The following is a 26,379-nucleotide window of genomic DNA, read 5'->3' as shown; positions in this document are numbered from 1 at the left end:
AACTATTCACTACCAGCGTCATCAGTGATGGTAACAGCCAGGTCACCCAGGGTGACACAGGTTCTGGTTTCTCACCTCACAGGCCACATACAACTTGCCTTCCACACCTGTCCCACCCTGGCAGAGGTCTGCGGGCTGACTGGGGCCTGTGGGAAGTCATAAGCAGCAAGTCTGTATCAAAGAAAGCAATGCACAAGATCTTTGAGTCTCACCCTTCAAGACTTTTGAATATGTTAAACCAAAGGTCTTCAGACCTTAGGCAGGGTTAGCTGAAGCCTAGGGAAAATTAACATTTTTTTCAATGTGGTCCTACAGGAGGACAGAGAATGGGACTGCACAGTGGTAAGGACCTTACGGGGATCCTAACTCAGTATCTGCTTAATAAACATAGAAGAGACCATAGAAAAGACACCACAGCAATATGGACACCCACTTGAGTGAAAGAGGGAGCTTGTTGTCCTCATGGATGCAGCTTTGGATGACCATCTTAGGATCATGTGGATCTTAAATGAGAAGCCCCCATTTGGATTTCTTTGTCCTCCTAAGCAGGACATGGGGCTCCTTGTTTCCATGTAATGCAGCATTCAAGTCATAAGAGAACATAAGAGCAAATTATCCTTTGCCTGTGCCCTGTAAAGCATCTGTATAAACATGTTCAATTTAACTGGCCAAAGGGCACAGTATTTTGATGTGGTTCAATCCCTATTCTTAGATAAGAGTAGCTTCAAAGACAGCTTTACATACTGCCTTTTATCTACCCAAATACCATGGGTATTAATTTAGAAAAATGTTTTCCTTTTCCTCTTCAAGGTCACGGGGTTTGATGCACAAAATCTATGCTCTGAAGCATCAACAAAGAAATTTTGGAATTTAGTTCTCTGATGCCTTCTCTCCAGGAACCACTAGTCTGTGTGGTAATAAACAGAACCAGATCACAAACAACTGATTTGTTCCTTTCGAAATGCATCCCTCCCTCGGCTGTTCATCTCCCTAAAATAAAACCACCCACAGAATAAAATAAGTAACTCCCGGAGCAAGCAGTGCTTCGGCCCTCTTTATTAAAGTGTGTCTGGCATGGGGAGTCTACCAGGAAACACCCTCTGATCGAGGATTAACATCAGGAAACATGGTGCAGTCTTGTGACACTAGCATACAATGCTACCACCTCCACCACTGGAGCAAAGATTAACAGCCTTCACCAGGCTAGGAAGACTTTTAGTTCTGAGTATTCTGGAGCAAACAAACGTGTACTCCACCGGGCTCTGGCTTTTAAACAAAGCAAATGACAGAAGCCTTGCATTCCTTAATCAAGTTGTTTTTCAAAATTAAGTGTAGGTAATAATAGAAACTTTTCACTTGGGGCTTCTTGTCTGCTCAAGGCGGGTGTAGACTTGATGGTGTTGTCTCTCAGCTCTTATATCACCCTGACCTCATTTCGGCCTTGCGGTTGTTCTTTGATCATCCTATGCATGGACGATGGCCAAGTAGGGTTTCGGTAACTTAGACGGAGGCCTGCTTAAGGAAGGGACCATCCTGTGGATTTGTATATTTGCAGAGCCTGGACCATCTGGCCCTTGGTGGGTATTTCAAGTTTTGCTGAATTGGCATATTGTAGAAGTTTAATTTAACCAATATTTATTGATCACTTACTATATGTGCTCCCCAGGGTTGTTTGGCAAGATTTTCCAAAGTGGAAAGCCAAGGGACAAACTGCCCCCCATTTTTTTTTTTAATGATAGGTACAGCTGGGAGTGTTATAATTCTGGACTGAGTTGTCAAGAAAACTTTTTTCCAACCTTGTGCAGAGCATTCCTTTAGTGTCATGGGGACTTATAAAAAGTAAAGAAGACCAAATGCTTGCTCCCATCAAAGAACAGTGCAGACCCTGCAGGTACAGGGCAGGGTGGGACGTCTCAGCAGCTACTGCAGGTCAGGAGAGCAGTGGCACTTGGACAGCTAGGAAGCCTATATGGGAACCTGCAGGGATCAAAGCCAACAGGCTGGGTTGGTCTGCCCCATTCAGCTGTCAATCCATTTGATGGACAGATTTCCAATCCAATCTCAATGAAGTGTGCTCTTAGCCTTGTTTTGTTTGTTTGTAAAGAATGATGTTCTCTTAGACAAGCTCTGCCTGATGGCCAAAAACCATCCAGGCCTCCTCCTGTTCCTTTGCAGTTTCCCTCAGCATAGAACTTCATAGCCCACAAGTCAAGGTCTCCCAACTTGAATGGGAGAGTGGATGTTCATGAAATGCATGGATGGGGAGACAGACAAATGATCGAATGGGCCCAGTGACACAGTCCTGGGAACATCCTTGGAAATCTAAGACTTTTAAAATTGAAGCCAGACAGCCACTGCACCAGCCAGCTGACTCCCTTCGCACTCCTGCAGCCTGGGGAGGCTCTGGAAAGAGGCAAGGAAGACTAAGGTCCTCAATACTTCCTGTGAGCTCATTCTCTCCTCCAAAAACTGCCAGCAAAGCTCTAGACGACAAGCCCCAAGATTCAGGTCTCTATTGGCTCCAGCTCACTGACCATCACCATCTGATTCACCCTCTTCCTGCTCAAAGCCTTCAATGCTTTCCTACTGTTTTCAGGGTGAGAAAGTTCGAATTCCTTAGGATGACACTCAAGGCCCCTCAAATTTGGCTCCTACATACTTTTTCTACATTTCCCCCCAAGAACTTCTGAGAGTGGACATCTTCTTGGAAGAGTTCTTTTTTGATCTAGCTTGGAATTATAAGACCTCATGGAATACTAAAGAAAGTAATTTTTGTGAGTTTTGGGGCCAGCCCCATGGCCGAGTAGCTAAGTTTGTGCACCCCACTTCGGCAGTCCAAGGTTAGCCAGTTCAGATTCTGGGCACAGACCTAGCACCACTCATTAGGCCATGCTGTGGTGGCGTGCCACAAAGAAGAACTAGAATGACCTACAACTAGGATATACAACTATGTACTGGGGCTTTGGGGAGGAAAAAAATTTTTTTTTTCCTGAGTTCACATGTACAAGTATATAGCACTTTTTACTTATTCAAAGAATTTTCAGGACTATCAGCTCATCTGATTTCTCAAAAATCCTTAGGAGACTGCAAGAAGACATCATCCCTATTTTATGGATAAGGAAACAAAGGCAGAAAAGGTCAAGGTCCTTACCCAAAATGACATAGCAAGTGGGTGGTAATGCAGGTCCTCTCAAGCCCCGCAGTTGAGAACAGAGAATTCAATCCCTAGCATAAAGAATTGAGTCCTTTTAAAAACAAAATCATGGCCCATTTTTCTTTTTTCTCCACTCACAAGGCTAAATCTATGAAATTGGAACAACAGAGCAAACAGCTGAGGGCTACGGTCACAGCCCACAGACCTTTATGGAAGATTTGGTCTTGGCCCAAATTTTCAAAAAAGCCCAATGGATCAGCAAAACGCAAGTGCAAATGCTGGGCCCAAGCTAACAGGGTGTCTTGTGAAATGTTTCCACAGGAAGCAAATATAGGCAATTAACTTATCTATAACAATGCATGTGGTCAAAGAAAAGGCAAAATCCTCAGAGGGAGCCTACACCCCACCCCAGGCCCCATTTCAAATGAGTCCATAAGTCTGGCTGAGCCTTCACTCTGCCTACAGACCCCTAATATAGGGTGCACGTGACCCTTCTCTCGGCATTCTGAGCACTGTGTGGGGCTTCTGGGAGCCATTGTGATTGGCTGAGGAAGCCACCAGAACTCCTGATCCCAATGGGGAGCAGGGGTCAAAGGGCATAGGTGTCACCATTCCCACTTCACAGATGGGCAAACTGAGGAGAGCAGGCTTAAAGGACTTGAAGGTACAATCCTAGACAAACCATATGGCAGAAACAGGTTCAGAGCCTGCTCCCAGCTCTGAGCCCTACTCTGGGGACCAGAGTTCCTCCAGGCCACAGCATGACAACCAAGCCCTGGGCACTCACAGTCCAGGGACAGTGTGATCTAAGCAGCAGACTCTTGGCCAGCAAGTCAGGAGGTCTGAGTGCAGGTCCTGGCTGGTCATGGGCTGCTAAGGATTTGAACCTCCTTTCCTTCCTGGAAACTTCTGAATCACATCTGTGAAGCTGGTGCAGACAGCAGTGCCAGCCAGGAAGGGTAAGGAAGTATGAGGATCACGGTACTGGCCTACTCCTTCTCAGTCTGCTCTGTATCACTCAACCCCAGCGCAGAAACATGCGCAGAGGTTGGCGCATTGCTGTGACCTCATCAAGATGAAGTCTCCTCTGACCTATTCTCCCATATAAACTGAAGATTAACCACTCCCAACCCTCTATCTTCTATCTTTCTGGATTTCTTGAATCATTTCAATGATTTTATGATATATTGTTTGGCACAGAGGTCTCAGACTATAGCCTGTGGCTCAAATCTGGTCCGCCGGCTATTTCTTTATATTCCATGAGCTCAGAATGGTTTTTGCATTTTTAAGTAAAAAAAAATCAAAAGAAAAATAGTATTTCATGAAAAATTATATGAAATTGAACTTTCAGGGTCCATAAAGTTTTTTGATACAGCCACGCCCACTCATTTATGTTGTGTGGTTACAATGTAGCTGGTTTTGAATAGTAGAATTGAGTAGTAGTGACATAAATTATATGACCTACAAAGCCAAAAATTTATACTATCTGCCCCTTTACAGAAAATGTTTTGTTTTTTTAACCTACTCCTAGTTTGGTATCAAAGGCAGGCTACAGAATTACCCTACTTGCATAATCACCTATATATTTAAATTTAGGAAGAAAATACACCAAAACAGCGGTTCTCTCTGGATGGCCAGTCACTGTTAGTTGTTGACATGGTTCATTCCACCCCTCTGCAAATGCAGCTTTGTTCTACAGAAGGAAAGGAAGACTCAGGGAGTTTAAGTAACTTGCCCAAGGTCACATTGATAGTTAGAAGCACTTTGTGTATTTTTGATGAAAACACATTTAAAGAAACAAAAGGGAACAGGCTGAAAACAGAAATTGGTTTAGAAGAGCGTTTCATTTGAATTCATATGAGACCAATCCTAACAGATAATGAGGAACTTAGAGATGCTTAGGGAATCCTCATGTCTAGTTCTACCTCAAGAACGAGACACAATATATTTGGAAGTGCCTGAAAATGACAGAGCACTGTACTAATGCAGGCTGTGTATTCAGAAACTTGTCAAGGCACAACCTGCTGACTTCCCAAGACTTCCCAGCAAATCTTTCTTGAATTAGAAACGACATAAATGTCAAGAAGAGAGGACTGTTAACTAAACTGTGGTGCATCCACACAATGGAATACTATGCAAAAACTAAAGAACCAGGTGACAATCATGCTGTTGCTGCTGGTGTTGGCATTGTGATTTTGAGACTGATCTGTGGTAATGCAGGATAAAGCTAATGTTATCATCCACGGCATCCTTGAGAACCAGGATTCTTAGCTTAGAGAAAGGACGCACAGAAGAAAGAAAGAAGAGGTTAAATAAAACCCCCTGTAGTTTTCAATTTGAACAGAAAATATCAGTATGAACTCATGGTGTATCTTGATCACAAACAATAACCAACCGTTTGCCAGCTCTGTCCACCAGAAAGGCTGAGAAATGATGACCAACCCAGGAACAATGAGCACCCTTAAGTGCCCAGATTATGGTGTCTAAAAACCATTTCCCACTAAGAAGAACCAGGAATCCTTGGAGAAATGGCTGATTCCAGATCTGGGGAAGGGCCTGGAACATCTTAGCTTCTTTGCTATGTGAGTGATATCAAAGATTACTAGGGTCTTGTCAGAAGGAGCCAACTGGCCAGAGATGGCACAATCCAGCATCGATAGGAATAATAAACAAAATGGATTAAAACACCTCAAATGTGTTTAAAACCATGAGTTTACACAGATACTAAAAACACAACAAAAAATACTAATTGGTCACCATTAGAAGATGACAGTAAACTACTCATTATTTTGAAAACTGGCAAATAAAGGGAAAGAATCAAACATTTATCCAGTCTGTCCTACGAGAACTGTATTACCAGATAATCAGATAGATGTATTTGATTATTTGTATTTCAGCTAATAATGAAGAAAGAATGATAGGACCAGAACATCACTATTTTATACACCCTAATTAACTAATGGATAAAAGCAGTAAACAGCAGTGGATGCTAAAAGCACAAAAAGAGAGCTAGACACTATGTGCCCTCTGACAAGAAAGCACAACACAGTCTATGAAGTAGTTTTGCCCTGAAAAATCAAATGGAAATCTGATTAAATATCTAAATCAAACTACCAACATATAGGAATTCAGAAGGTAGAAGAACAGGGTAAATAGCACCACAGGGCCGCAATCAGAAAAATCCAGACTGAAGGGGTCTCTACAGGATGAAGAATCCAATTTCTTCATCAAACAAATTGCAAGGTGGCAGGGAGGGGAGCAGAGGGATATAAACAGAACCTGTAGATTAAAAGGCACTAAAAGACTGGTCGATCTACTGCAATGTGTGGGGATATTAAGAGATTATTGCTAATTTGTTAAGGTGTGATAACGGTATTATGGTAATGTTACATACCTAAATATTTACAGATTAAGTCATGTAACATCTTGGATTTGCTGTAAAATAACCCAGTCACCACTGCAAAAGGAGATGGGGACCCAGATAAAATGAGATCAGTCTTGTATTGATGATTGCTGAAGCTGGATGAGGGTCTGTAAAGGTTTGTTGTTCTCCTCTTTCCACTTTCACACGTTTACAAGTTTTCATAATAGAGCATTAAAATAAATCCTTCCTGATGTCATGCTCGGAGTGATAATATGGAGTGGGAGCATCACGGTTCTGATCAGTATCCCTTTTCTTGTGTTTCATGAATATATGAATGGAGAGTTGAGCTTTGTGCTCCAGGTCATTCATCCAGGGAGCTTATCCATCATCCAGAGAGCTTCTCCATCACTCTCCTTACCACGGTATATCAATGTGTGCTTGGGAACATACACACACACATAGAAAAATCTATCAGAAAAAAAAAAAGATTTCCTGTGACTTAAATATTTCACTTTGAAGCTGCAAAGAGGGACTTACTATTTCATAAAGCAGAGACACTGGACTCTTTTTTTTTTTGTGGAAGATTAGCCCTGAGCTGCTGCCAATCCTCCTCTTTTTGCTGAGGCAGACAGGCCCTGAGCTAACATCAGTGCCCATCTTCCTGTACTTTATATGTAGGACGCCTGCCACAGCATGGCTTGACAAGCAGTGTGTAGGTCTGCACCCAGGATCCAAACCGGCCAACCCTGGGCCACCAAAGTGGAACACGTGAACTTAACCACTGCACCATTGGGCCGGCCCCGACAGTGAACTCTTTAGAACCAAATATGCAGGGCACAGGAACTCAGTGGTGTTCATGACCAGGGGGAAAGAAAAAGTAGTTATTGTGTTGAGGTTGGTAAGTGTTTCCATCCTGAAGTTCTGAGCAAATGACAATGCAAATCCAGACGATGCGGACCACTGGTTATGTTCTTATGCCATTATTTGCATCAGTGCCTCCAAGTGAGTTTCCTAAATTAGATGAAAATGTCTGTGGGAGGGCACATGACCCAAATTCTCTGCCGGAGATCCCGCAGGTGAGAGAAATGAAGAGGGTTGAGGAGACAAGAGCAAAACCTTACTTAAGCCCTGTCCCTGGGTGTAGGATGGTGGGAAGAAATGAAAGTTAGGGGCCAGGAAGGAAGAAACTGATCTGATGCTTATGTTTAGAAATGGCCCCTCCCAGCCCTCAAGGTAAAGCTGCTATTGAGGGTGGCTAACGTGGCTTCTGTTTCTTTCACCAGGCTCACCAGCCTCTGTGCCCTGATTGTGCCCTGCGGGGTTAGGAGTCCCTCCTGAGGGCTCCTGAAACCCTAGCGCTCACCCCTTTGAGGCGCCTCTCCCGTTGGTGAAAGTGCCTGTTTCCTTGTCTTTCTCCTCCACTAGCCTGTAACCTCCTCGAAGGCAGGGGCTTCTGTCTGCTCTTGGTGGCATCTCATCAAATAGGACAGGGCCTGGAATACAGAGGTGCTCCACACAGTCACTGCGTAGCTGGAAATCACTATGGAAGCAGTGTCGGGTGGTGGTTACGAGTGTGGGCTTGGCCCAGGGCCCTGCCAGCTCACTACACCCACTTCGCTCATGCTGTGTTATGGTTTCCAGATTCTACTACTGACTTATTCCAGGGTTTCAGATTTTGTAAAACACTTTTGAGATTTTCCTGGAAAAGATAACACATATAACCATAAATTTCTATTTCTACGTAATAATGTTAACTAATCTAGGAAAACAACCCTCCTGGAATTTCATTGTGCTTCCACCTGGAATGGTTTCCATTGATGGCCTTATAAATAATAAAATCTGAAATTCTAACTGCATGCAATGCCTTGGACCTGCGTTAAAGGGTGAGGTGGTGGAGTGGACAAGTGAACACCTTGCAAGTAGATAAGCAAACCTGGGCATCTTCGAACGTGTATCTCCCTCCATCTTTGACGTTTTGACTGGTTATCTCATAGCTGTGAGAATCCAGGTTGATTGCACTTGGGGCTCCCGGAGCCAGAAACTCTTGCCAGATTTCTTCCACCCTCTTGGCCACATCCTGTAGGGGTTGTTTCTTGAGATCTTGGACAGCCAACCAGAACCTGGAGTGGAAGAGTAAAGACAGTCAGTTCCAGAGGGCCCAGTCCGTATCTGGACTCTGTTGGACATGGTCCCAGAACTGATGTCCCATGGAACTCATTCTGCTGCAGGCTTCCTAGCTGCCACTTCACAGTTCACAAAGACCATAGAGACAGCTGAAAATACAAGGGTGCTCCACTATTGTGGAGAACTGTAAAGACGTTGCTTTAGATGATCATTGTCCTTCTGATTACCAAAAAGAGATTTCTCTCCCTCTATGTCAAGGTTTTTCAACCTCGGCACTATTGCATTTGGGGCTGGACAATTCTTTTTTTTTTTTTTTCCTTTTATTTTATTGCAGTAACATTGGATTATAGCATTATATAGCTTTCAGATGTGCATCATAACATATTTTGAATTCTGTGCAGATTACATCATGTTCACCACCCCAAAACTAATTATAGTCCATCCCCTCACATGTGAGCCTAATCACCCCTTTTGCCCTCCCCCCTCCCCCCTTCCCCTATGGTAACCACCAGTCCAATCTACGTTGCTATGTGTTTGTTTGTCATTGTTTTTTTCTTCTACTTATGAGTGTGATCATACGGTATTTGACTTTCTCCCTCTGACTTATTTCACTCGGCATAATACCCTCAAGGGGACTGCACGATTCTTTGCTGTGGGGACTGCCCTGTGCATTGAAGGACGTTTAGCAGCAACCTTGGCTTCTACTCATCAGATGCCAGTGGCACCCTGTCACCAATTTGTGACAACCAAATACTTTTCCAGTCATTACCAAATGTCGCTGGGAGGTAAAATCACCCCTGGATGAGAACCACTGCTCTATGTAGTTGCCACAACACAGACACCGTGAGTCCCTTTGTCGTATCTGGTTGGGATCAGTTGGAGGCATCAAAATGAAGGAGAGATCAGAGAAGCTGATAGAATCTTGGAATCCTAATGAATATTTGAGCTGGAAGGACCCAGCCATTCATGTTATAGATGGAGAAACTGAGCCAGCCTGCGTGGTGCTTGGCATATAGTAGGCACTCAACAAACGTCTGCTGGATTGAGGATAGGCTGTCTGGAACAAAGCTGCAGGGACATCCACGGGAAACCTCTTTGCCAGAAGATTCTCCAGGCGGTGCCGGAGAAAAAAACCTCCTGCTCACTTCCACACTTGCCTTTCATGACTCCCTCAGCATTGGCATGGCAGGGGCTGTTGAGAGAGCCAAGTACCAGGTCTTTTCTGCTGAGAGCAGCAGCAATCAGAGACAAAGCTGGGACAACAGCTCCCCAGGTCGTGAGGCTCCCCGAGCAGCCCTGAGGAGGTCTTTCAGCAGGACCCAGATCTGCAAGGCACACTTCGTGCCCTGTGAATAACACAGGCCTGTTTCTCCACCAATGAGACATGAGGACAGGCCGCTGGCTATGTGGTTCCCACAGCCCCGAGAATCTCATGTACTCAAGTCAACAAAAGGGCAGAGACGAGAGAACGTAAACCACGACACAGCGGCAAGTGCATTCAGTCTGTCATCGAATTTCACCCAAAGTAAGATGTACTTTTTTTTCTTTTTTTAAAGGTTAAGCATGTTTTTCTGTTGCTGTTCAGAGAAATGTCTTTGGAGCCAAATGAGTGGCCCAAAGGCACCACTCAGTGGCCAACTGAGGTAATGCAGCTCCATTTCCACAAGGAGAGAAGACCGGTGTGAGGGAGCGTGTGCGCGTGTGCGTGCGCAGTGGGCTCCAACTCTTCCCAGATTTGCCATTTGGGATTCTAATCATCTCCTTAAAGAAAACCCTCATGGTTCCCCAATTGGTCCTGAGGAGCGAGAGGCAGGGAGGGAGACGACTTCACTGAACAGGACGATAAGGAAGCACAGTCTGTCCTCATCCCGCTATGCCCTGGTCTCTGAATTGTTGTACCTTTCTGGGCATCTCCTTCCTCATCTCTAAAATGGGTACAAAGCGGGTGGTGGGATATGTGACACGGGTCTGAAGAACTTCCCATCCAGGCGTAACTCTGAAATGCTTTCAGGTCCCGTGGGTGGGAGCTGTGGCAGGCTCAGTGCGCAGTCGCAGGTTCAATACCCAGCCGGTATGATCCCTCGGATTTCATCTCTTTCTCCTCAGGTGGCCTGGGCAGAAGCTGCCTGGGGCTCTTGCCACTGCCATCTGACGTCACCAGCCCTCTTTTGTGTTCGAGTCCTCTGACTACCCAGGAGAGGACAACATAATGGTTCTTTAACCAGAGTCCGGAGGGGTGGGGGTGGGGGTTTAAAAGGAGCTGTCAACCTGCTCAGTTGTTCAGGGGTCCCTTGAAACTCAGCTGGGGAGTGGGTCTCCTCCGTCCCCCAGGCCCATTCCCAAGGTTCTCTCTGTCCCACCCTCGAGGTCTCCATGAAAATGCTCATCTGGTGCTGACAGCCTGTAGGGCCTTTTTTGCCTGGAGGACAGTGTTTGAGAAGATGGTGAAATTTAGGAAGCCCAGCTCTAAAGAAGGAAGCTGGTGTTGGTTTTTCAAAGGGCTGGAACCAATGCTAAAAAGTGACTCACCTAAGACTAACTCCGTGAGGCCTCTGCGGCCGCACGCTGGGGCAGACGGGAGAACGGCCCTCTCTGGGCTGAGTCCCTGGGCCGGACGCAACTTCTCTGGACCAGCGTCCTTCCCAAGCCTGCCAGACCCTGCAAGTTCTCAGACAAATGGATGACACCTGGGTGATTTCCTGCTCCCTCAGTCAATGTCACGGGGGGCGTCTGCTTCAATCAGCTTCTGTCCCTTGTTCCAGGCTGCTCTGAGGAGGAGCCGTTGAGCCCCTCTGGGAAGGCCCCGGAGGCCCCGGCAGCATCTGAGCTCCACTGGCTCCCTGTGAGACCTTGGGGTCCCGTTTGGGACCCACATTACGATTTGGAAGCTACATTAATGCACATCGCTCAGCTGGGTATAGAGGACGTCTGGAGCTGATAGAAACAGACATTTCAGAAGCAAATTTAATAAACTTTTACATAAAAAAATTAACAGGTTCTCTTTGTCAGATAAAAATAAGAATTAAAAAAAAAGTACAAGAAGAAACAATTGGCCTGCTGGGGTGGGGGGAGGAGGAGCATGAGGAGGAGGGGGCGGGAGGAAGGATGACGTTCTCTAGATAGTAGTTTTCTCTCCCTGCACACATGGACACCTTCTTGGCCTCCACTACCTTGGAGATGACCTGCCTTATCCCTCTCAGGTGACAGCAAAATGCTGTCACAACAGCATCCTGACATCCCATATGTGTTTACCATCACCAGCTTCGAGGAACCTTTGTGTCAATTTGAAATTCAGAACAGGCATTGGTCTGTGTTTGCCATCTGTGAGCCCACAGGCCGGAGCTGGAGCTCTGAGCCCCGGCTGCCTGGCCACACTCTCCCCGAAAGAGCCCCCAAAGCTCCCCTCAGCACATACACAGCGGACGGGAGGCCCACGGAGGCCCACGCGGCTTCTGCTCTTATCAAAAGCTGGCAGGCAGTGCTCCTCGAGGACGCCAGCAGGGAGGAAGCTGCCAGCCGCGGCGTCAAATCCGCCCGTGCTGCACTGAGCCCCTGCGGCTGCAGCAGCAGGGCCGTCACGACTGGCAGGCCACAGAGATGCACTGGTATCAGGGAGGCCACCTGTTCTGCCTCTCCCGAGCCATCCGCGTGTGGGAGGCAGCCCGTGCGCCAGCATGTGATCCGTGTCAAGGGCTCAGGAATGCAGGTCGGAAAGCGGCCTGGGCTCAGACTCCACCAGGCCTAGCAGCAGTGGACTGGACTGTGGGCAGTCTGGGGCTGCCCCGGGGGTCTCCTCTCTCTCTCAGGACCAGGATGCGGACATGAATGGGCTTTTCTCCTCAAGGCTGGCTGGAACAAGGGAAACCACACAGCGGTTGATCATCCTCCATCCTGCCGGGAGCTCTGGGCAGCCCCTCAGTTCCTAGCTTACGTATCCTTTCATAAACGAGGATTTTCACGGGTTAGAAAAATCCAGCTTTTAATTCATTTCCAGAGGAAAGCAAATTGCACACAGAAGGAAGGGTTCCTGTGCCCTCTGCTGGTCAACAGAGACTCGGGAACACTTTATTCAACATGACCTCGTCTCCGGCTGGGCTGAAACCCTCTGGTGCCTACATTAGCAACTACTACCAGCACCGCCGCAGCTGAGCTTTGTTCACTGGGCAGTGGCTGAAATGCTGTGGATGGTCACGGCGTGGTGTGAACTGCCTCTGTTCCGGTTCATCATGTGTTCGGGTAGTGGTGAATCCCGCCAGGCTTGGGAAACCTTCCGAGGTCTTCCTAGGACTCGGGGCAAGTGTCGGAGATGGGAGCTCTCCAGGCAAACCTGGCAACTCCCCTGTGCTCTCTTTAATTGCTTCTCCCTTCAGCTGACACTGTGTGGAACTAGGATAATCAATCTGCAGGTTAGAAGAACAACCACGTTCTCTCAGGAGATGTTACAGCTCATAAAAAATGTACGGGGGACGCTCTTTCCTGCGGGTTTTGATTTTTAACTCGTGCCCTGCCGTGTGGCAGGGGTGTCAGGCCAGGGAGGAGAAAGATTTCTGCAGGGGAGATGGGGAGGAGGCAAGGTGGCAAGGGGTTCCTGTCACCATTCTGGGAAGATGCACAGAGAAGGGAGAAGGACAGACCAGACAATCCACTGGAACTCCCAGCTTCAGAACTGGGAGGTCCCCACCCTGTGGATGAGAGGCCACACACATTCCAAAGGCCCCGAGCAAACTCCTGTCTTGGGGGGCCCACCCAGTCCTAGAGGAGCCCTGGGCTCCACTCAGGGTGCCATGGAGAGTGTAGAGTCACACGCTGTGCTGTCTGTAGCAAAATGCGCTGGTCACATCCCCCCAGGCCTGGAGGTGATGTCCCTCCCTCATCTCACAGGCTCACCAGAAAGAAAAATGATCCAAAAGGACTTCAACTTGGACTATATTATCACAGACCTTTTTCCTTCAAGGATCCAGGGTGAGGCTTTGCTGTTGTGAGGGCAATACCTATGCTCTTTGGGGCTCCTCTGTTCTGCCTTCTGAAGCTCTGGTATAAATTCCACCACTTGTCTACTTAACTGGCAAAATTTTTCCATGTGCTGTGCAAAAAATGTTGTGATCCTAGCATCCCTTTCCTTGGAGAGATGCAAGGCAGGACAGGAAGATGGAAGTGGAGAGGCCTTTGCAATGTAGCCAGTTGAGTTCTGCTCAGTCTCTCCTTCTCTTTTCCTCCCATCCTCCAAAGCCAGTTGCCTGGCTCTTGACCAATCCTGGGGAGAAGGGATGACCCCAGCATGGCCAACACAACAGGTTGACAGGATCCTCAAGTTGTGCCCCATTGCACAGCTCCAGGGCGTGCCATTCCCATGGACCACAATGGAGGTGCATCTGCAGGGCCGCACGTGGCTGCCCTGGACAAGGGGTAAAACGTGGTCAGCTCTGAGACCTTGGGACCTGGGTCAGGGAAGGTGCTAAACCAATATCCATGGCTGAACGAATGAATACAAAGGGAAGGGGGAGAAAGGACCCGGAATGAGTGACCGAGAATCCTAAAATTGTGTGATTTAAAACCGAGCTTCCCCCACATATCCAATTATGCCGAATATCATAAAAGTGGAATTTGGGCCTCCAGAGAGGATTTTAAAAGCTCTTGGGCTATACTTTTTATCTCCAGCTGCTCTATCCTCTTTATCCTCCCTCCTGTTATGGATCAGAGGGGACCCTCTTTAAGTCTGGATTTATGCATTCACGCTGGGGGTGTAGATTAGTCACCAGCACAGTCACACACACTCTTTCACCACAGATTGAATATGGCCCTCCTGCCACGGGACGAAGGAGCTGGCAGAAGCACAAGAGGTAATGGCAGGATGAGGTGCTGAACACCTGCCAGGGACACACTCCTCCATGTACTTCCGGCCTTATACGTAATGCATATTTAGTGAAACTAGCCTACACTCAGACTGGGCAAGGCAGTGCCCAGCTAGCAGATGCTCCGGCTCCTGGGACCCTTGCAATGACCAGGGCTCTATGGTCATTCTTCAAAGTTTCTGTAACAATGTAGGTGGCAGAGGGTCATAAGACCACTCATGGGCTAAGAAATAGGTAAAGGGGGCTCCGTATCACTCCATCTTGGGGACCCATGGGGGACAGGGATGAGGACTCCCAGGGGTGGCTCATGGGGACCAACCTGGAGGTGGGACCTTGGGCTGAACTGGCCACACAGAGAGGCTGCCTGAGTGCATGATGCCAGCTACAGAGGGGTCTGCTTCCCGAGAAGGACCCACCTCCAGGCACAGCCCGGGAGGCTAGTCTGAGCACCACCCTGATGAAGAGCTTTAGAAATCAAACCTGATGTTACAAATGCTTGACTAGGAATTGAAGTGAAGCTCTGAGATGTGTTTAGAATAACGCCTCAGCATAAGGAAAGAACTCTGGTGTCACAACCCGAAATCAGATATTCAATTTCTTGTGGTTTACTGTTGTAAATCTGCCTGGAAAGGCATGGATACACACAGCTACTTGGCATCTACACGTCCTCCCAGGACTTTATGGGGTGGGCGAGTCCCATTGCCACATCTTTGCTCATAGGGTTTTCCAGCTTAGAATACTCTCCCCCATTCTTCTGGTCTATCAGTATCTTGTGTATTCTTCAAAGTCCAGCTTATGATTTGCCTGCTCTGGCTTACATTCATCCCTCCCTTTTTAGAACACTTTCAAAATGGTTCTTAGAGTTTACACTCATTTATATTCATTTAATGACTTAATAGTTTCTTGTGTTTTTTCTTCAAGGACCTACAAGGCCGCTGCAGGTAAGATCATGCATCTTGACTTTCTTGCATCCCTCAGCAGACTCTTGCTGGGCTTGATACAGCATAGGTGTATAATAAATGTTATTTGACTTATGAATGAGACTGATATGGTCTTGAACTCCAAATAAATAACGTGAATTTTGCACATTAACACTGGATTGAACAGTCCTTTGCCCACAGTATATGCTCTGACTTTTTAAAGTTAAAAAACATTTTTAAAAAATTAATGAAACTACTCTTTTTGAAAGTAAAATGCCATTGGAAGATGAGAATCAACCTAGTATATAAAAGAGAACCTGGAGCCAAGAAAAAACACTGGGATTTCCATCTTACCCATTGAGAAGTCACCAGTTTGCTAAGATCACGAAGGGGTCTCAGATAAGTCATGTTTTCTGTAGGTTTCTGTTTCTACATCTAATGCGATGAAAGCCTGAATAAATCACAAGTTCCCAAATTTTTCATGACCAAGGACCCTTTCTTTAGTAATGCACTCCCTTTCCCTCCTCTCACAATGGACCCCATGTTTTGAAAGTTTTCTCTTTTTCTCTGTCTAAACAGTATTAACACATTAATACATTTTCCTTCATCCTTATTAGTCATAGACCAATAGAAACAATCAGATGTTTCATTGGCATCAGATGACGAGAGTAATTACTGCATGGAGTCGAGAGAATTCCTTCTAAAAGGAAAAACATGTTTTAACTAGCTTTTATAGCTGTGTCTCCAGTTATTGAATGATATTTACTTCGACTTTTTGAAATTCTGAAATGAGCCCATGGACCTCTCTTTCTTCCATTTAGCCTGTCAAGTGTTCAGGACCCCAGGCTGGGAAGTTTTGAAAGAGAGTGTCTCTGAGCTGCGTTTCCACTCTGAAGCTCTGTGGGTCCACCATGGTTTAGCTAATGGGTGGTGTCATCAAATCCATTTGACCATATACTCATTACTGGAGACAGGTTTCCAATGACTCGAACAAACAGCAGCTGGACTGAAAGAACAAAAAATGCTGGTGCTGGCAGGTGCTGATACAGCAACAGCAAAGCTGCATATAAAGTTTGTCTTTCTCCATTTCAACCTTAGCCAGATCAGCTACAAGTTGAATTGGAACCATAACATTTTATTGAGGAAGGGAGGCAGAAAGACAGACTGATTATGCAAATGTCTTCATACACACCCTGCACACAGCTCACACCTTTCAGAGATTTACCTGAGGTTTTCGGAACTGAATTCGGACTCCAGGAATCGTAGAAACTGGTCCCTCCCCACCTGGTCCTTCAATATCTCGTCGAAAGAGAAGCCCCATCTCTTTACCCGTTGCTGGCTGGGCTCTTTGCTTGTGGGGGGAACAAAGGTTTAAAAAATGATCAATACCAGGCAAAAACCTGTGTTGTAGTCTCTTCAACAACTCCAATCTATTTTGCTGCCTCACGCCAAAGAGAAATGTCTCATATTGAAGTGACAGGTTCCATAAAACCTGCACAAACTCCAAATGCAGACTTTTATACACCAACACTAGCCAACAGTAAAAAGTCTCTTTAAAGAAGGCATTTGAAAAGGGCACCATTTAGGTGAGGGCTGCCAGGATGCCCGCCCAGGGCCTGCTGTCCACAGGAAATACAACCACCCCACTGATTTGGCTTGCCTGGGCCATTCTCGTCAGTTACAGGGTCAACTCTTGACTCCATCATTTTTTCAGCTTTTTAAAAATGACTAAGGATGCCTTGTGAATCCAAACTTTCATTAAAGACATTGTCCCTACCACTGTCCCCACCCCTTCCTCAGCCCACAGGGAAGAATCAGAGTCCTGTTCGGATCCCAGCGACATACAACTGGTCAGAAACGAATCAACTCATCCAAGATAAACTCTATTCACTTGTTTAGCAGTATGTTGCATTCATTTAACGATTTAACAACCACCTGCACAGTGTTTACGATGTTCTAGGCATCACTCCGAGCATTTTACATCTGTTAACTCTCTAAGTCCTCACATCCACCCTGTGAAAAATGCAGTATTGTTTCCATTTTACAGATAGGGAAACTGAGGCCTAGCGATAATATGCCCAGAGACACACTAGGGAGTGATGGGTCAAGACTCAAGTCCGGACAGCGTGGCTCCAGAGTGCAGGCCTCAACTTTGCTGCCTCCTATCCACGTGACTCTCCTTAGACCAAAGCAGGGGCGTTGGTCTTAGTCTTTTGGTGTTGGAAGGCGAGAATATTTCCTTCAGCTTCTGTCTTTCCACTTACAGATCACTTGCTGTATTTATTCCGCAGACCCTTCAAGCAGCAATAGCATCCTAGTTCACAAGCCACGTGCTGTAATCTCCCACTCAAGGGGTGGTCTAGGGACCAGCCGTGGCTCTCAGGCCCCACCTCAGACAGGTGGAATCAGAACCCACAGCTTAACAAGATCCTTGGTGATTTAAGTGCACATTAAACTACAAGAAGCCTTGGTCTAGCAATACTTGTTTTCCCTCTTTCTAAAAAAAGACACATACTTCATTCTCTCTAACAGACATTAGGTGAATAAAATTATGTTTCCTCTTATTATGGGTTGACATATTCTCAATAATTCTCTCAGAAAATTACACTTAGTAAAAAGGAGAAGAGAGCATGTGTGTTAAAAGGTTTGGAAAAACAAATAGCTCTAGGTCAATGCTGCCCAACAGAACTTCCTGCAAGGATGGAAGTATTCTCTAACTGTGCTCTCCAAGTGGACATCCAAGATGGCTCATTGAGGCTATTGAGCACTTGGAATGTGGCTGGTGTGACTGAGGAACTGAATTTTACATTTTATTTCATTTTAAATAACTAAAGTTTAAATTTAAGCAGCCACATGTGATTAGTGGCTACTGTATTGGAAAGCGTAGCTCTGGACTTTAGTGATTCGAACCAACCCTTCTGTTTCTGCACTGCTACACGTAATCAACAGCAGCAGGATCTTCTGAGTCCGAGATGACGTGCTTGGGGTTCAGGAGGTTCTTGTGTACAACCCTGCATCTCTAGGCTTAGCCCAATAGGGTCAGGGTGAAAGACCAAGCTCATCGGGTCAAACATGGCAAACTCCATGAAAGATCTCTTCCAAAGTTCCAGGCTGGGCCTTTTACAAGACAAGAAGACACATCCATTCCACTACATTGCCTTCCATTTCCTTCATTTGATGTCCAAACTAAGATTTGGGGAAAGATGTAAGCTATCTTCAAAAGACCTTTGAGTTATTAGCAAAATTATAAAATGAAGGGCAGTTCTTTAAAGAGATAATATCCAGTGATCCCATTTTAGGGCTGAGGCTATTGAAGGAACAGTTGCAATTTTATTTGATGTCCCAAGAACAACCTCAAGGTCCTGAACACTCCGATGGGGAGTGGTGCAGGTATGCATTGCTGTGTAACAAACCATCCCCAAAATCAGTGGCTTAAAACAGCGATTTATCATTCTCTGTCACCATCCTCTAAGTTAACTGGACTCAGCTGGGTGATTCTCACGTGGGGTCTCTCAAGTAGTTGTAGTTGGATGGCAGCTGAAGGTGGGGTCATCTGAAGGCTCGACTGGGCCAGACATCCCAGATGGCTCATTACACGGTAGTTGATGCTGGTTGTTAGCCAGGAGCTCAGCTGAGGTTGTGACCTCACAGCCTCCTCAATGGCTTGGGCCTCTCACGGCATGGCCAATGGTTCCACAAAGGAATGTCTCAGGAGCAAATGTTTTAAATGACTGAGGTAGAAGGCACAGAACTGCTTTATGACCTGTTCTCAGAATGTTACTTCTGCCACACTCTGAAAAGGAAAGGAGCTGTCTCTGCTTGATATAAGTGGCCCATGCAAACAAAGAGGGAAGGCACTGAAGGGGCACAGGGAAGGAGCTTGACAAATATCCTGGATTAACAGTTCTATTAAACTTGTTGGGCACAGGCAGCTCATGGACAGTTTCTGCCTCTCAGCAGGTCAGCCTACCTGGGAGTAGATGCCTATGGCCAAGAAGGATGAGCCAGGTTCCTTGCTTATGTGCCTGATGCCCAGTAGAGAGAGAAAGTTAAACCTAAATCACATGGAGAGAGGAAATTGGGAACCACAATTCTGCTGGCAGTGCCAGGTTTCAGTTAGATCCACTATCTGGTTGGTGGCACTGCAGGAGTACTTCCCACAGACTTCCCTGACCCACTCTCCCAGTGGTGTTTAGACCACAGAATTCTCTTCAGCTGTGACCTGGCAACTTTCATCTGATTTTTCCTCAATGACGAATCCTGGCTATCACTCTTTTCTTTAACAAAACTTTACTTCTCAGAATTTCCTTTAGATAGACTTGAGGCATAGTTTGCTCATCCCTTAAAAGGGCTGCCTTTTCTTGCCCTCTGCAAATATACTTTTTCATTCTTGGATGTCTAGATCTAATAGTTTGTCTGAGAAGGAGAAAGGATTAAAGCACAATTTTCTATTACGTATGCTACCTCCTGCATTGTCTTGCCAAATATTCTGTTAAACCCTGTCGCCGTCTTTCCCTGGGCTGACTGTAACCTCCACGTGGCAGAGACATACGTCCATCTTTGTAGAATCCAGATGACGTCTGTGAGGCCCTCCACCCAGGACATTGTAATGACTCTACCTGGACCCCTTTGCCCATGCCCAGCAGAAATCAAAGCCCTCCTCAGACTAGCGTGAGATCCCAGGGGAGTCCTGCTTTCTCTCATGCTGCTTCTACTCTTCCACACGTCTTCACCCCTCTCCACCCCAAACCTCCTTCACATGAAGTGTTTGAGAGGGCAGAAGCCTTTACCAAAATTCGAGGGTCTTGAGAAGGGGGTACATATTGCACCACCCAGCAGCAGACGATTTAAAAATCCCATACTTGACATTCCTGTTTTTTAAAAGTCCTGAGAGACCTCAGCACTGGGGATTCTCCTGGCCCTGCACAGGGGCCTGGTTTCTCTCATCACCCTGCTCCCTCACCTCCCTGGCTTCTCACTGTCTCCCTGTCAGGAACAAAAAGTACATTCTTCTCACTTTCTCACGCGGCACAGCACGACCCTCGCCATTTGTTTGAGTCTCTGCCAACACCTCTGCCCTCAGGGCCTGACTCTGTGCCCCAAGTGACTTCTCAACATCCTTTGCCAAACAAGAAGGCATCCTGGGCCGGGTGGTAAGACGGCACGTCCATTCACCTCGCTACATTTGTATCAGGAGAGACCACCCTGCTCAGAACACAGCACATAGTAGGTTCTCAGTAGGTGTGTGTCGAATTAAACTGAAACTGAGAAAAAATGGCTTTTAAAGATTTTATTGGTCATTTTCAGCCTTTGTTTCACGGACAAGAACCATCCCTAGGCTGAAGCAGGATGTTGGCACTGATCCCAGACTCCGTGCATCTTCAAAGGCAGGTTCCTAACCACTGCCAGCATCTGAGCGGGCGGGACTGTCCTACTGGGAGGAGAAATGGGGCCTCACTGCTTCTCTTCATTTTCACTTGTAATAAATAACTTGATTCTGCTTGAAGAGGACAGAAAGCCGTAGGTTAAGCGTTACGATCAGAGCAGAAGAAAGAACAGTGAGAGCGGCACCGGAGGGGCAGATAGCACCCCCTTGGGGACAAGGTGCTGATAGGCTGTCACAAACCAACAGGCCAGGTGACCATCATTTTCTAAACTGATCACATGCTTCTTTGCTGCATTTCCAGAATGAAATCCCAGCGTCATCAAGGTGAATTAAACTCCTGCACTTACCTCTCCTCCTTTTCCAAATACCCAGGAAATGACCAAAGAAATAGTCACTTGTCCATCCATCCTTCATCCAACCTATACTTTTTGAGGGTATCCTGTGTGCCAGAGACAGGTCTAGGGGATAAAATAATTTTAAATCCTCTTTAGGGAGAGAACCAGGAAGAGGATGTGATCTGGAATGATTGGATGGATGGGGTGGCCTCTATAGATTGAATGGTCACAGAGACCTTTCTGAGAAGGGACACCAGCACAGAGTGAGACTTGAATGAGAAGGGAAGCCAGCCATCTGAGGACCTGGGGAAGAGGGAACAGGCAAGTGCCTGGAGTTCAGTGAAATATGAAAAAAGACCTCATAGTCTATAGAGGCAAAGAAATTTCCTATCAGCAGAAGACAAACTTTGAGGAATTTCAGGAAGGTATGAAGCAGGTGGACTACACTGGTGAAAAAGCTCATCAAGAGCCACCTATGATTCCAGTGGGGCCATCTGAGAAGAAAGTAGCTGGGTGCCCCCCACAGAAGCCTGGGGAAACCCCAAGACCTGAGCAGCAGGATGGGAAGTAGAGGCATTGGACAGGGGGCACATGAAGAATGTCAGAGGTACAGAACACAGGCTCCACGCGGCAGAAAGGTCTCCTAACTAAAGGGGGGTGTTTTCTGGCCAGCTTCTAATATGGGCAATCAAACCAGAGGGCAGTGCCTCTGTAACCTAGGGGTGGAGCAGCAAATATAGAGGGGAGGAGTGTCTGGGAAAAGCAGCAGACTTTTAAAGACACTCAGGTTTTCCCCTACTTCCTGGCTTTTGCAGATCTAACTGGGTTCCCCTAAGATTCCTCAGCAGAAGGGAGAAGAGTGGACTTATTGGGGAGTACGATGGAGAGGAACACAAAGAACTCTGAAAACCCCAAAATGGCCTGAAACACGGAGCAGACCACCCAGCTGCAGGATGTCATGCTAAGGGAAGGTGGGGCTCTACCACCCACGGACCCCCATAGCCACCTGTCCTTCTCTGAGAGAGGACCCAGTCTCTCAGTCTGTTCTTGGATCACAAACCCAGGACCCAGAGGGGAACTCCGCCCATTGACTTGTGTCCTCCCATTAACACTCAGGTCAAGCCCTATAGCCATGTGAACCACTCAGAGAAAAACCTGTCCAGGTTGGAGCAGGGAGGGGGTACTCTGTGAACTATACCAGGACCTTTCAAACTTGTGCTGTACCTCAGAATCACCTAGAATGCTGGCTAAAACCCAGGACCGCCCAAGGGCACCTGGATTTTTAAGAGCTCCCCAGGTGATTTTGATGCATCCTGTGGTTTGAGAGCCACTGACTCACAAAACCGCTGAGGGAGCCGTCACCAGCTATGATATAGTCCATCTGGACCAGGGCTGCACATTAGAATCACTTGGAGAAATTTAAAAAACAAAAACCCATGCCCACTGCCAGAAATTCTGATTTAATTGGCCTGGGGAGGAGACTGGGCATTGGTATTTTTTTAAAATAAACTCTCCAGGTGGTTCTAATGCATGGCCAGGGCTGAAAGCCAAAACTTCCATCTACAAAAGCCAGCAGTCCCCCAAATTGCCGGGTATATGAAAAGACTGATGTGCTCTGACAGTGACTAGGGTGATGAAACCATCACCAGAAACAACGGTTCTCTGATCAATGACCCCCTGTGAAACAGACTAAGTGGCAGAAATAGAGGGAAATATGAAAAAAAAAAAATCTGTATCCCACCCTCAGGGGGACGCAAGAGGGTAAACATCAACAGGACAGAGCAGGTTATAAGAAAAAGCAGACCAAGAACTATTAAGAATTCTTGGAAACGAAAAGCATGATTGTCAGCCACCCCTCCCAACACTCAGGAGGAAAAGAAAAACTCGTTAAAGTATGAAATTGCACAATGAATACCACTGAAAACCAAACTGTGACTCTGGAGAGTAATTCAAGGAATTCCATCCTTAAATATGAAATACAAAGACTAAGACATGGAAATTACAATAGAAAAAAGGTAAGACATATGGCTGCTACATCCCAGATGACTGGAATTCCTACAAAAGGATTTCCTGAGAAGAGAGGATGAAATGGAAAAAAGAGTAGCAGTAATTTACAAAAGAAAGGAAAGAAAAGACCCTGAGTTAAAGAAAGATCAGATTAAAGGGACTGCCTAGGACATGTCAAAAATAGTAGAAAAAAGATACACATCTACATACTATTTTTCTTTTAATATTGACAGAGAAATTTAAGTCTCAAAATATTAGTTTAAAATATATCAGGTTAAAATAGCTGTGGGGAAGAATGGAATTTAAAGAAGGTAAAGGGAAACTTCTGCTTTTTATTTTTATTTTTTTGAAGTATGCTTTTTGGTGAGGAAGATTGGCCCTGAGCTAATATCTGTTGCCATTCTTCCTCTTTTTTTCTCTCCCCAAAGCCCCAGCACATAGTTGTCTATCCTAGCTGTGGGTCATTCTAGTTCTTCTACGTGGGATGCCACCACAGCATGGCTTGATGAACAGTGTGTATATTTGCACCCAGGATCTGAACTGGCGAACCCCCGGCTGCCAAAGTGGAGCATGCAAACTCAACCACTTGGCCACGGGGCTGGCCACTAGACTTCTACTTTTTATTTTACATACTTCATTATTATTTGCATGAAATAGTAACATTTTAAATTAAAACATTTAAAAGTAAATATGATGACTAGAAACTAGAGTAACAAAAGCTAACACAAAATTTGATTAATAAAGTAAAAGTCAAAGGAGAGAAAAAGAAACAAGAAGAAAGAATGAGATTCAGAAAACAGAAAATATCTGGAAAAAGATAAAATCTGTGATCCATGTAAATGTGACTGTTTTATATCCCACAGAGTTAGGATTGTTTGTATCCTAAACACACCATTAGAAAAAATGGCAAAGAACACAAAAACAGTCAAGTCACAAAAGAAAAATGAATACCTAATAATCACGAGAAAAGGTTCTCAAGTATATTAGCACAGAAATGAAAAGTAAAATGACATTTTTATTTTAATCTATCAGATTTGTAAAGAATAAAAAGATTGATAATGCTTGGGTTGGTGAGCATGTCGGGTAATGGCACCTTTAAGCTGCAGGAATGAAAAAACATTGTTATAGTTTTGCTCAAGAGGAATCTGGCCACATGAACCAAAATTAAAATACGCCTACATTTCCTAGTGATTTCACCCCTGGAAATTTATCCTAAAGAAATAATTGGACTTGTGTATACAGATGTTCCTTGCATCATTGTTTATATTAGCAAAAAAAAAAAAAGAAAACATAACCTAAATATTTATGATTTGGGATTGGTTAAATAAATTATACTACACTCATGCAAGGGGACACTATGTAGCTATTAAAAAGGATAAGGTGGATCTAACGTGTTTACATGGAAGGAGTACCATGATATATTGTTAATTAAAAATTATGGGACAATGTGTACATAAAGAACCTATATATATAATGAACCCTCTATGAATATGCTATTGTATATGCACACAAATCTAAAGGGATTGACACTAAATCAAAGGTTCCCAAACTTTCTGAGTTCACGGAACCCTAAGTGTCTCGGTAAGTTTTTCACAGTGCCCCTGGAGCAAAAAAATACCAAACAGCTTTGTTTACTAAAGTCAGGTCTGAAGGACTTAATATGTATTTATGTCCTAAAACATAGTAGCTATTTGAAATACATATGAATTGAAAGAAAAAATAACGTTTAGTTCATTCTTAAATAACCATAATGTACACTGTTGAGCTCTGCACGTCTTCTCAAACTTTGGGATCAGATTGGACCCCTCCACCCTCACTTCCTATTACATCTTGATTTTTGCACAGTACTTGCTTTTTATCACAGCAACTGCCCTGAAAACTCAGATTTGCAAAGATATGACATCACGGAAAGGAATGTCACATGATCTAAGAAGATGGTGAACTCCCTTAAGCCAGTGCTTCGCGCAGCATCTGGCTAATGTCAAACATCACTGTGTGTCTCTCAAAGATTCAGACTACCACGTGGAAGCCTGTGAGCGCCCTGCCGCCGCCCAGGGCGCCCCGGTGCAGTTTGGGAACCACGGCATTAGACTATAAACAAAGGTTCTTTCTGGGGAGGGAGCTTGGGTTGGAGGAAGAGAGAATTTTCTTCGTTACGCACGTATGAATAGTTTGAACTTTTTATAATAAGCGTCTGACTTCTATTACTTTTTATAAGGTTTTTCCATTTCAAGAAAAGAAGCCAGAAAAAGAACAAGAGTGAAAGCAAATGAGAGAGAGATAAAGAAATGAAAAACGAAATAAAAAGTCATCTAGCCGAGGGGCAGAGGGTACAAAGGCACATCACACCAGCCTTGTCGGAGCGGTTCCCTCTGTAATTGTGAATGTGGTCCAGGTCCCTCCAGGCTTCGGTTCCTCAGCTATTAAATAAACACACGGGCTTCCCTCACAGGTGACGAGCTATTGGATGGAATTCTCATTGCCAGTCACTCCAGAAAAGCAGAGCAATGAAAACCAGGGCTCTGGAGCCCTCTGCCTGGGTTCTAACCCTGACTCTGTCACCTACTCACTGTGTGACCTTGAGCAAGTTCTCTGTGCCTCAGTTTCCACATCTGTTCAATGGTGAGAATAATTTTGTTTCCCTGTTTTGGGGATTCCATGTAAGACACTTGTGGCCAACAATGAGTCAGTGCTAGTTATTGCTGTTGCTGCTGTCTAACATGAAAATAACAAATCGGCCAACAGATTCTTTCCCTCCAGCAATCAGAACTTAGAAATGTGAGGCACTCTCCCAGTTATCATTACATCCAAAGGGGCAGAGAGAGGTCAGAGGGAAGCCCCAAAGGATCCAGGTACAAACCAAAGCTATAAGGAGGCAGAAACCAGGAGTAAGCAGAACTTGGCTGGGAGGTTACTTGAGAGGTTTCTGTTCTAGCAATAAAAAAACTCAAATTAGGATAGGGAATAATGCAAGCTCACGATCTCATGAATTGTTTTCTATATCCCTCCAACTCCCAAACATTAACACTTTTTTTTTTTTACCTCATCTCTATGTCCCATAAAGCGATGTCATCGCTGACCCAAGGATTGGATGGCTCGGCTGGTGTGATCAAAGGATCATATTCCACATACTGTTCAGTGTAAGCAATTAAGCTGCAGGAGGGAAGCAAAGCAAGAATGCCACTGATTTCCTATAAAAACTTCTGTTCTGTTTTATACAAACATTATATCAGTCTT

The 26,379-nt window shown here is 45.5% G+C and overlaps 1 protein-coding gene across 25 annotated transcripts in view; it reads right to left on the bottom strand.

Annotated features, from left to right (window-relative positions):
- Window positions 1–26,379, bottom strand: part of RGS6 (regulator of G protein signaling 6) — a 541,831-nt gene that overhangs the window by 41,510 nt on the left and 473,942 nt on the right. For 22 of the 25 annotated variants that reach the window (XR_011504657.1, XM_070513924.1, XM_070513926.1 and 19 more), the window contains 3 exons: window positions 26,185–26,295; window positions 16,640–16,765; window positions 8,452–8,638 (listed from right to left, as the gene is read on the bottom strand). Coding sequence is in view for 24 of the 25 variants with exons in the window: in XM_070513924.1 (XP_070370025.1) it covers window positions 8,452–8,638; window positions 16,640–16,765; window positions 26,185–26,295 (424 nt within the window). In the remaining variant the exon portion in view is untranslated. The remainder of the gene's footprint in view (window positions 1–8,451; window positions 8,639–16,639; window positions 16,766–26,184; window positions 26,296–26,379) is intronic. The other 3 variants (XM_070513932.1, XM_070513942.1, XM_070513943.1) reach the window with 1 other exon arrangement.

Source organism: Equus asinus, chromosome 7 (genome assembly GCF_041296235.1).
Source record: "Equus asinus isolate D_3611 breed Donkey chromosome 7, EquAss-T2T_v2, whole genome shotgun sequence".
In the NCBI taxonomy this organism is placed as follows: domain Eukaryota; kingdom Metazoa; phylum Chordata; class Mammalia; order Perissodactyla; family Equidae; genus Equus; species Equus asinus.
The sequence above is the reverse complement of the archived record's forward strand: the minus strand, read 5'-3'. Positions and strand labels throughout refer to the sequence as shown.